We start from the raw sequence: 11,160 nt of genomic DNA on the forward strand, positions 1-11,160 counted from the left end.
GCCATTTCACAATTGAGAAGGCAGAAAAACATTATGAAGCAAATGATGCATATGCGGAAACAAAGCACGGCGTGAACCGTAAGTTTATATTAAATTAAGTTCATAGACAGGCTGCCACTAGCGTTTGTAATTTAGTGCCTGCCCATATAAGGCCGTCCATCAGCGGCAATCCAATACAAACACTGCCGGTAAATATTCACGTGTGAAGGACTGTGCTTATGCAGAGGAAGATGAGATGGTCAGGGTGGTGTTTGGCACAAACTCATTGAAACTGCGAGAGAAACTTTTAAGTGCCGGGTCTTAGCTGACATTACACGAGATGGCACCAGTACAGCTGGGAACCTTCGATGCAAGAACACCAAGCGGCTCACGTGAACTGGCGCAGTGCACAGACAAAAGCAACAGTTCCAAAGAGTGCTGAACAAAACCGAATTACACAATTGAGAAGGCAGCAAAAAAATATGAAGCGTCTTATACATACAATCATATTCATAAGTGCAGCTACTGCGGAAACAAAGCACACGGTGGAAAAAGTGAATGTTCGCTAAAGGAAGACAGTGTAAAAAAAAAAACCCGTGCATGCAGTTTGTCACATCACAGATAAAAGGAAGACGAGCTGTTTATTGATGCAGTAAGGAACTAATCGATGAATGAAACCTCTTATCTTTACAACGATTGACAAACACGGAATGTAACTTGAACACATCCTACAAATACGAGCCTGATTGAAAGAAATAATGATAATCAAATCCTTGATGACAGCAACATTCAATAACACTCACAAAACAATTACTGTATATTGACAATCATGTTACGTTATTTTTAAAATGTTCCCTTTTCTTTTCATAACTTCTACTTCTCCACTGCGATACGGGTATATATATAAATGTATATATATACCCGATCTACAATACATACTTTAGCATAGACAAGCCACACGCTGTGGCTAATTGTAGAGTCTTAAGCCTCTAACGCCGACATTCGAGGTTCGATTCGAGAGGGTGTACTGACTATGTATGCTACCGATTCATTTTACCTTCATCTCCTTGGTTTGGGACGTATGAAAAATATTAGGTTAACGCAGAATCATGTTACGTTATTTTTAAAATTTTCCCTTTCTTAGCACAAGCACAGCTGAGAAGCTTCGATGCATGTACTCCATAACGTTAAAAATAACGCATTTAATCACACTTTCAATTCCAAGCAAACGGAACTTTTGTCAATGCATGATTTCCTGGTACATCCATTACACTGATGCACACATCACAGCTACAAAAATGTTAGAGTCGGAATAAAGCGCGTTCCTACGACTGATCATTTCGACTACCCGAGCGAAGCCTTGATAAAAGCATGGTTTTGTGCACACTGAAAAGCAAGCAAAATTAGATGCATTACAGAAAGCGGACTTTGTGGCTCTTACTGGGGATCATTGGACTTCCGTGACCGTTAGTAATTCTAAATACATCTAATTACAAAATGTTCAATGATCACACTGTTTTAGCCTAATGTACAAAATAATTTTGGCTAATGTTACTCAGAGTTTAAAGAGTAAGCTGGTCAAATTACCTTTTATGTTTCTGACTTATTTTTTAAGAAGAAAACTGCACTTTATGGTGAAATTTTGGTTATTATTATTTAAAGACAATACTATTCTGAAAATGTACTTAAAGTACTTAAACTACCACTTTATTTTTAAGTCTGCCCAATTTTAACCAGGGATGATATTTTTGTTTCTGTTTTGAATTCAAATGCAGTTTAAAAGCTTTTTTCAGAAATTAAAACAGCTTCAGTTTACAATATTCATGTCCATGTCTATTATTTGATTCTGTCGCCCACTAAAACCGTTTTAAATAAAAAAAAAACATTTGCGATTTGGGGCAAATTTACGTGCGATTACATACGATTAATCAAGATTAATTCTTACACAGCCTCTAATTAATTGGATTAATTTTTTAATCGAGTCCCACCTAATATATATATGTAGATATATATATGTAGATTTGTATATATATGTGTATATACAGTATATATGTAGATATGTATATGTTGTATATACAGTATGTATATATGTGTATGTGTATATATATGTATATATATGTATGTGTGTATATGTACATATATATAACTATATATGTGTATAGATGTGTATATATATATGTATATATATATATATATATGTCAGCAACACTCATGACAATTACAAAACAATTACATTGTCAATCATGTTACGTTATTATTAAAATGTTTCCTTTTCTTTTTACTTCTCCGCTGCCAATCGCAGGTATTTTGCTATATATATATATATATATATATAAATAGATAGATATGACAACAACACTCATATCAATGACAAAACAATTACATTAACAATCCTCTTACGTTATATTTAAATTGTTTGCTTTTCTTTTTCATAACTTCTTTAACACACTACTTCTCCGCTGCGAAGCGCGGGTATTCTGCTATGACTTATAAAACTCAGTTGCTATATAAATATAATCAGTGATATGTAAACACTATAGCAGATTATGTTTTAAATGTAATGTAGTGTAAAAGTAAAGAATTTGTCTAGGCATTTGTATGCCCCTGCAATTCAAAAAATATTGGATTTTCCTGCTGACATGTGACCAAATGCAAACCCAGAAATGATAAATTTCTTATGCGTAATATAAAAAGCTTTTTACTTAAAGCTCGTAATAAAAATCATGCTTTCCCTTGTACTGCCAGAGCCCTCTATCAGGAAGCAACATGTACTTCTTTAAGGTTTTCATTTATGGCAGAGAGCTCATCTGCAGAAAAAGCTAAAGAGGAATATTAGCCAAAAGACTCAATTGAATAGGATTCAAGTGAACTGCTAGAACAGATAAGGAAAAATGGTCACCATGAGGTAACGTGATCAGATGAGTACCTTGGGCATTTATATTACAGGAAGACTTGCACTTTAATGTACATTAATTATACAGAATTAAACAGAATAATCACATTTGACATAAAGATATTCAGGTAAACATATTGCTAAATTTTGGAAAGGATTCATACATTTGTGTTGACACAGTGTAATTAAGAATGCTGTCAACATTTCAGTCTGCATTTTTGACTTTGTACAATATAACTAAAAAGAAATGCTTGCAGTTTTTAAGACCACACTTTTTAAATGGCTGATGAAAAGGAAAATCTTATGCAGTAATGAAAGTTACTGTAATTGCAATTAAGCAGTAGCTTCATTAAGAGGTTTAATGTTTAAGGAGCTGCTGTTCATATCGCAGGGTCATGACTGACAAAGTACTAAGAAGGAGTGACTGACCTTTGCAAGTAGCTAGATAAAACAATGAGAACAAAACTAAAGTATAAACTTGTTGAAATTTTTTGTTGTATTCATATAACCCTCAGCTGAAGTAACATTTTCAAGTGACTGTTGAGTTAAGAACATACTGTAACAGTTTTGATGAGAAGAGTCCATCTAAAGGTAGTTTGTCAATCCATATTTTCTTAACGCTTGCAGGACATTACGTGGTCAAGCTTTGAAGATCCCTAAGGTGATGCTATCCACCAAACTACTTGGTAATGTCCTACCTAACTATGGGCATTTCTGCAATATTTAGCCTTAAAGCAACTTATATGTGCCCCTTCATTCTTCTTGAATAATTAATTTCAAAAGTAAGGGCAGAAAAAAATTGTACCAACTTCCCTGATTATTTCGAACACTTCTCTTATATCTTCTCTTAAGCACAGACTGCTTAAAGAAGAAAGACAACTTTTTTGATTTTTCCTCCCAGCACATACCTAATATTTCTGGAATTAGTATAGTTGTTCTTTTCTTGACTTTCTCTAGTGTTGTTATATATTTTTTGTAATTCTGAGAACACAACTACACAAGATATTCCACAGTAACTCTTAAATCTACACATAATGCTATGTAATACAGTATATCTAATGCTATGCATTTTTTAGCCTTCTTAATCACTGTACACTGTCTAGATGTAGATTGTGAGGAATCCCATTGAGTAACCTAAAATATTAGTCCCTGCATGGAATACTTTATATTATTCACATAAAGTGTTATGTGGAACATATCAGCCCAAGTCTAAATTCTACTAAATATTCATTACTTTAGTTTCTGAACCTATTTTATCCACTGCAGATTTGCCAGAGCTATTGCCCAGTTACCCAAACATTGCATGCCTTTGTGATGTGTGAGGAAACAGATATTTAAAGAAAAACAACGTGTGGACAATAAATATGTGGGAAAGTTATTCAGTGTTGTTGTACCTGGCATTTTTTCAGTTCTCTTTTAAGCTGTAGACAGGTGATAAGATGAGCTTCTTCTTCTGCAGTGCTGTTCAGTCTTGGTGTGGAGTTATCAGCTTGAAACCCTTCTGTTACGTCTATCCATTCCTGAAGCTTGCACAATTGGTTTTTTGGTAGACTTGCTGTTCCTTTCAGCTCCAAAAGAATACGGAAAGCATCTTCAGTGCAATTTCGGTAGTGGCAGCACTCAAACTGCAGAAGTGCTAATCTCTCCTCTAATGAGCGAATTCGAATCTTCTCTTGCTCCTCAGTAAGACTCTGAGATGCCTGGTTGGCACGGTTCACTAAAGCTCCTCGTCGGTTTTGCAGAGCTTGTCTCAACGCCTGAATCTCCAGCTCCATCTCATTTATACGGTCCCAGTCTGGATTATAATTGACTATAGGTTTATTCCTAATACTTCTTGCCCTGTTTGCATATTTAAGAGAATTGAGTGATTCATCAAAATTGAATGAAGATGGACTAATGCAGGCAATCATTAGGGTTTTGGCATTGCCACCCAGAGAGTCCTTAAGTATGCGAGTAATCTTTGAATCTCTATATGGCACATGTTGGCTTTTGCGTCTGGGATCTCCAAGAGCACTTATAACATTTCCCAATGCCAATAATCCACTATTGATCTGCACTGATTCCTTAAACCGCTCACCCGTGTTGCCCGTCTTGGTGACTCTCTCGGAGCCTGCCAGGTCTACAAAGTGGAATTTTGAGGAGATGAGCTGAACAGATGTGGCAGAGGTTTCGCCAGTATTCCAAACAGTCCTATTAGCTCCCTCAAGGTTCAATACCTGCTGATCAACACTGATTGTGAGAATAGCATGGGAACGACTAGAAAATTCATTCATTTGTGTAGTCCCAGTATGACGAGCGGCATTGCCACCTTCCAGGAGTTGTATTACTTCATCTGCACTTTCCACAAGGCACTCTTTTGCTCCCACAATTACTGTTTGGAAAACAAAACAGCATATTTGAATATATATATATATATACTTCAGTATTGCATTTTAATTGTAGTATGAATTTTCGTTGCATTATTTTTTATTATTTACTTCTTTTAGGGGCAAAGTGTTTTTTGTAATCTAGTATAGTTTTATTTTTCACATTGTAATGGAAAGTAAAACTATGATATTCATATGATACAATAAATTTAATGAATGTAGTAGAGGGACATTTAAATCTAACTTGACATTAATGAGTGGCGGAAAAATAATTCATGTAAAAATATTTGTATTTCAGTTGAACTAATACTAATAATTCTAAGGAAAGTCCTTAAATATTTTGGTGAGATTATATATTTTCACCCAAATTTTTATTTCTAAGAATTTTATTCATAATTAGCCCATATGCAGTAAGTCAAAGCAATAGACAAGAAAAGGGCTAACTGGAAGTTCAGACAATGTAATATAGGAATATAAAGTAGGACACATGCACTGAAGGTTTGATTATATCCAACGTGTGCATTTAGTCATGTGATATTTTATATTTCTATAAAACTACTTTTATATAACCCTCCATATTTTTGTGGATCTCACTCCATGATCATGTTAAATTAAAACTGCAAGCCTAATCATTCATTTCAAATAGCGACTTTGGGTAATCTATGCATTTGTTGAGTGAATAATCCACTTTTAATAGCCTTCTGTTGGAGGTGGTTTTAGGAGCAAGTCCTAAAAGCAAACAAGAAGATGACAATATGTGATATTTAAATAAAAAGTACAGTGTCTTGCAGTGAGCAAACCTAACACCACATTAATCTAAACCTCATTTGAAACATATTTAAAGGAGTACTCCAGCGAAAAGGTTTACCACATGTAGTTTTCACTGATGGCTGAGAAAAATGTTAATAGCATGTTTACATGCAGAACAGAGGATAAAAGTTACTGATAAAATAGAACCCAGTGGTATCCAATGCTGCACAGTGTCAAGCAATGTGAAAATGTCCGTGGAAAAAAGAAAAAATCTCACATTACATAATCTGCATGCCGGAAATCCAGTTGTATGCTCAGAATGTGCAAAACACATGCATTTGGTGGAAAACTTTGTTAAATAGATAGATAAAAATCAGCACATGTCATAAACAGGAAGATTTGCCTGCCCCATCATTCACTGGTCAAAACTCCAGCCTTCAGTTCAAAAGTGCAGTATTAATGAAATGCATTTTCCATTTATCATGTGTGCTGATTTTTCTGAAAGTTATCTGCTTAAAAATGGTTTGGCACAAATTGTATGTGTTTTGAACGTTTTCAGCATACAGCTAGAAATCTGGCATGTGGATTATGTAACTTGAATTATGTGAGATTTTATTTCTGTTTCCCATTTATTTTTCCCTATCATTTGCCATTTGACCGCATTAGTCACCATTGGGTTCCATTATATAATATACTTTTTACTCTACATTCAGCATAAAAACATGAAAGTAAACATGTTTCTTGGTCATCAATACAAAATACAGTGATACAGCGCATTGCTGCACGACCCACGCGACAAATCACCTCAGGATCCCAAAACAGGACCCGAGTGCAGTCGTACAACAGGTCACACTTCAGCACCACACAAGTATGAATGAAACAGTGTAAGTTTTTTTTTTTTTTTTTACAGTGACTGGAGTGGCAATCCTTGTCTCTAACCCTCGAGTTGGACCACCTTCTTGCAGGTTAAATACCCAGGACTGAGCAATTGCAGGTTAAATTGCTTGCTCAAAGGCCCAATGGAGTGAAATCACTTCTTGCATTTACGGGAGTCAAACTGGCAATCTTCCGATTGACAGCACAGATCTCTAGCCTCAGAGCCACCACTTTGCCTAACTTGATAGATTAAGCTTGATAGACTTGAGCTTAAATTTCCAGTTCACTATCTGAGTACGCTCTGTTAGGAACTGAAACCCCATTGAGGGTTTGTTTATGTTACCCACTGAATGCTGCTGGTATACCCTAAAGTTCCTTATAAATCTGCAATGGGTCCATAACAGAACAATTTTGATAAAAACAGGCCATTCACCCCAACAATGCTTCTCAGTTCTTTTCACCTAATTTCTCCAAAATAATATTGTGTTGAGGTTTCAAGGGCCCCAACTACCACTTGTATTCCATATGTCTATAGAGCTCTGTGTGAAAAAAACATTTCCAAAATTTGTGCAATTGAGTTCCTGAGTTCCTGTTTTGTTGTTATTTTAAAATAACAGTAGGTACCCACAATACCAAAATAGTTAATACTTTTGAACACATCTGTAATCTCCTAATCTGTTATTGTAAAATGAAAATATTGAATTCCTTCAGTCTTTCTTCATAAGTCATCCTCTGAAGTCCTTGATTCAATAAATTATTCTATTCTATGGAGACCAAAACTATACATAGTGTAATAAGGAGCAGATAATCTAGATAGGTGGACAGTTTACATGAACAGCCTTTATTCTTCATAGTATCTAATTTTTTAGAGTATTATCTGATATTATATAAGCAATTAAAAGGACTGATGCCTAAAACCAAGTCTGTTTGAATGCTTTCGTACTAGGAAGACTATGTGACAAAAACTATTTAGCAGGAAAATAACAATCTTGTCTTTTCAGAACTTTAAACTGTCTTGATACATGGACTGAAATAGAGAGAAACATTCACATTTTTCTTAATATTGACCAATAATTAACCTTAGTGTGTCACTGGGAAGCTAAGCTCTTTCTGGCAGAAATCAGTTTACAACAGGATATACTGTATCCGCAAGCAGTTTAGAGCAACCAGATTACTTATGGTGCACATCTTTGGGAAGTGTTTAGCTGGGAAAAACACATCAGAACGTGGAGACACTGGGCAGACAACAACTGGGCCAAAATTCAAATCCAGATGCATTAGACATGGGACAGATTGATAAAGTGAATGCACAGATGAATGATAAAAGACATTTACTTGATTAACAGACAATCCTAGGTTGAATCTAGTGTTCATAAATTAAGTTAATATTTTGTTACTGTAAGAGGTACAGTTGTCAATAGGTTGGTTTATTTGTTGCATTACTAAAATTCCAATTGAAATAGAATTTAATATTTATACAAACATTTGATAAAAATGTAACATTTTTTAAAGGAATTAAAGTTCACAAAAATGTTTCTTTTGGCTTTTAATTACTGCAAAGCTTTGGATGTGTGGTTTATCAGTAAATGCAATACATATCTGAACACAAGATCCTTGATTTTCAGTTACAGTACCTGTATTTCGTTTCTCATCCTCTCTGATGTGCATGTCTTTGGAAGATGTATCAAGATCCAGCAGGTCCCTGAGTTCTTCCTTGTAGACCTCTATGTAGGATACTTTTACTGTATAGTCTGTGATATGATTTTCTGTGATCCTTTGAAAGATTTCCTGGATAGCTCGTGGAATGATTCCTTTTTCTTTGGCAGCCATAGAAACTAATGATATTAAATATATTAAACATGAACTTCTTACTTCAATAGCAACAGTATGTCCTATATAAAATATGGTCACATTAATGGGTATACGACACATTGCTGTCGAGCATTGCTGTTAACAGCATTTCATGAATTGTTTTTTGTTGAACAAAATGTAATTATCAGACAATTAAAAAACATTTATCTGTAAAGTAACATTATGTTTTGACAAATGAGCATATGAATATATTAGTAGAACTGAATGTGCAAATGCTGAAATTGGACAATCATTTAAATTTAATTACTTATAGTGACCTCTGTTGACAAAACTGAACTATTGCCATGGATTCAAGCATTTTTTGGAAATATTAATACCAAAAATAAATTACAATTATACTGCTCATCTTAGGTGCAAATAAAAAAATTGTACAGCAAACTTTGAAAGGAACAAATAATGATAACTAATTTTGAATGCAGCAGCTGTTACATGAAACATGCAAATGAATTGTTGACAGAATTTGAATTAATGAGAATGTTAGGTAAGACAAAAATGCCTTAGACATAGATGGCGGCTAATTTTACTAAGCCATTTTAATATCTATCTATCTATCTATCTATCTATCTATCTATCTATCTATCTATCTATCTATCTATCTATCAAATACAAGAGGCATCTGCAAAAGAATATGGTAATTTGATCTGTATATTGATTCCATATATTGGGTCTAAACCCAAATTTGCACAAAATGATAATTACATAAACATTTAGGGGCTTGGATAATTTTAGGGGTATGGGATATTGCCTCAACTGATGTAGACCTATAATAAATCCCTCATGCAATTATGGAAATGAGTATGTTCTTTATAGGATCTTTTTCTTCCTTGGAAAGTAGAATGTTGTCTTCTCTTGCTTCCTCAAACTCAGCTTGCATTAATGAGACTAATTTAACAGTAAGCTATTTATAAAAAAAAAAATGATGGAAAACTGTGTAGATCTACATCTTCCTCACTTTGTGAAGTGTTTATATCATCCTAAATTTGGACAAGCCTCGGTGCCTTGCCAGCTCTTCAATGAGTTTTGTATCATCCTGCTACAGTTATAATACATAAAGGAAAATGGTAAAATGTAAATTCTGGCTCATTACTACATTATAAAACATAACAAGCCTGTCTATCATTGCAATTGTTTTTATTGCAACTGTTATTGAACCCCTGTATATTTATCTATCTTGGGAAACAGTCACTGGTAAAGGTATGAAATCATGAAGGATGGAACTGAACAAAACTTATCTCTTAATGCTGATGGTGTGGTATTATTTTATCATAATTTCACACTCACCATTCTAAAATTTATCAGCGACAGGATTCTAACTGCAAACTTTAGTTATCAAGCACTAGCCTCACTAGGTCATATTTTGTGAGATATCCAACAATAAGATAATTTTAGGTAAAATATTTACTTTTCTGTGAGAAATTATTGGATTCATAATGACTCCTAATTCGCTAGCAGCATTACTTGGAGTAACACCAGTTGGGAGAATATTATGGAACAATAAATCTATTGTGATCTCTTAATATAGCATTGACAACGTTTCAATGTATCTTTCTCAATTGGATGAATTCTATCTAAACCACCATCCTTATCTCTATGAGAATATGATGTCATGTTTGTTATTTAAAACTAGGATATGTTACATTTAAACTGGTTAGGTGTTGGGTTTTTAAGTGTTTATTGGGACAGCTTAGCTAATATAAACAATTGGGCTTAATGGACTGAAGGGGATCAATTTGCTTGTCAAATTTCTCATGCAAATTATTTAATGGACTGTTGAAATTACTATATTATTATTTAAATTCTGCTTTACTTATTATAATGTAACCTTGAGGAACAATAAAAAATAGAAACATCAACTAGTCTACTTAAATATCTGAAAAGTAATTTTATTATTTCCAAACTCACCCCCATGTCCTCCGCCTAATGTGTAGGTCTTTCCAGAGCCAGTTTGTCCATATGCAAAAACTGTGACATTGTAGCCCTCAATCAAGGATGAAACCAACGGTTTTATACAAGTAATGTACACTTCATCTTGTACAGAATTTTGTCCAAACACAAAGTCAAAGGTAAAAGGCCGGTCTTTGCCAATGATAATTTGCTGGGTGTTGGGGACGACTCTCACACACACATGCTGATTGTGGAGGATCTCCTTTGGGAGCAGGGGTCTAATGCGCACTGCCACCTTAACTGGTGTTTCCTCCATGACTGGACCAATGTTGTCCTGTACGTGAATGACAATTAGACATCCACTTGGCAGACTGTTTGCTATCAGCACTGTGATAAAAACAAGTTAAAAGAATATACGGTCCATTAATGTATATACTTCCTGGAATTGGATAAGTATATAAAAGAGTGAAAAGAATTAAAACTAACATGCCAACATGCCCCACTTTTTCTTTCTAATTCTTGAATGTAAGCAGTTTTTGG

At 34.5% G+C, this 11,160-nt stretch overlaps 1 protein-coding gene across 1 annotated transcript in view; it reads right to left on the reverse strand.

Moving 5' to 3' along the window:
• Positions 1-10,936, reverse strand: part of LOC120528701 (kinesin-like protein KIF27) — a 29,990-nt gene extending 19,054 nt beyond the window's left edge. Inside the window, exons 1-3 of the mRNA XM_039752857.1 lie at positions 10,639-10,936; positions 8,499-8,699; positions 4,267-5,243 (exon numbers count right to left, since the gene is read on the reverse strand). Of these exons, the coding sequence (XP_039608791.1) occupies positions 4,267-5,243; positions 8,499-8,699; positions 10,639-10,936 (1,476 nt within the window). The remainder of the gene's footprint in view (positions 1-4,266; positions 5,244-8,498; positions 8,700-10,638) is intronic.
• Between the last annotated feature and the right edge of the window lie 224 nt (positions 10,937-11,160).

The sequence above is a fragment of the Polypterus senegalus genome, chromosome 4, assembly GCF_016835505.1.
Source record: "Polypterus senegalus isolate Bchr_013 chromosome 4, ASM1683550v1, whole genome shotgun sequence".
NCBI lineage: Eukaryota > Metazoa > Chordata > Cladistia > Polypteriformes > Polypteridae > Polypterus > Polypterus senegalus.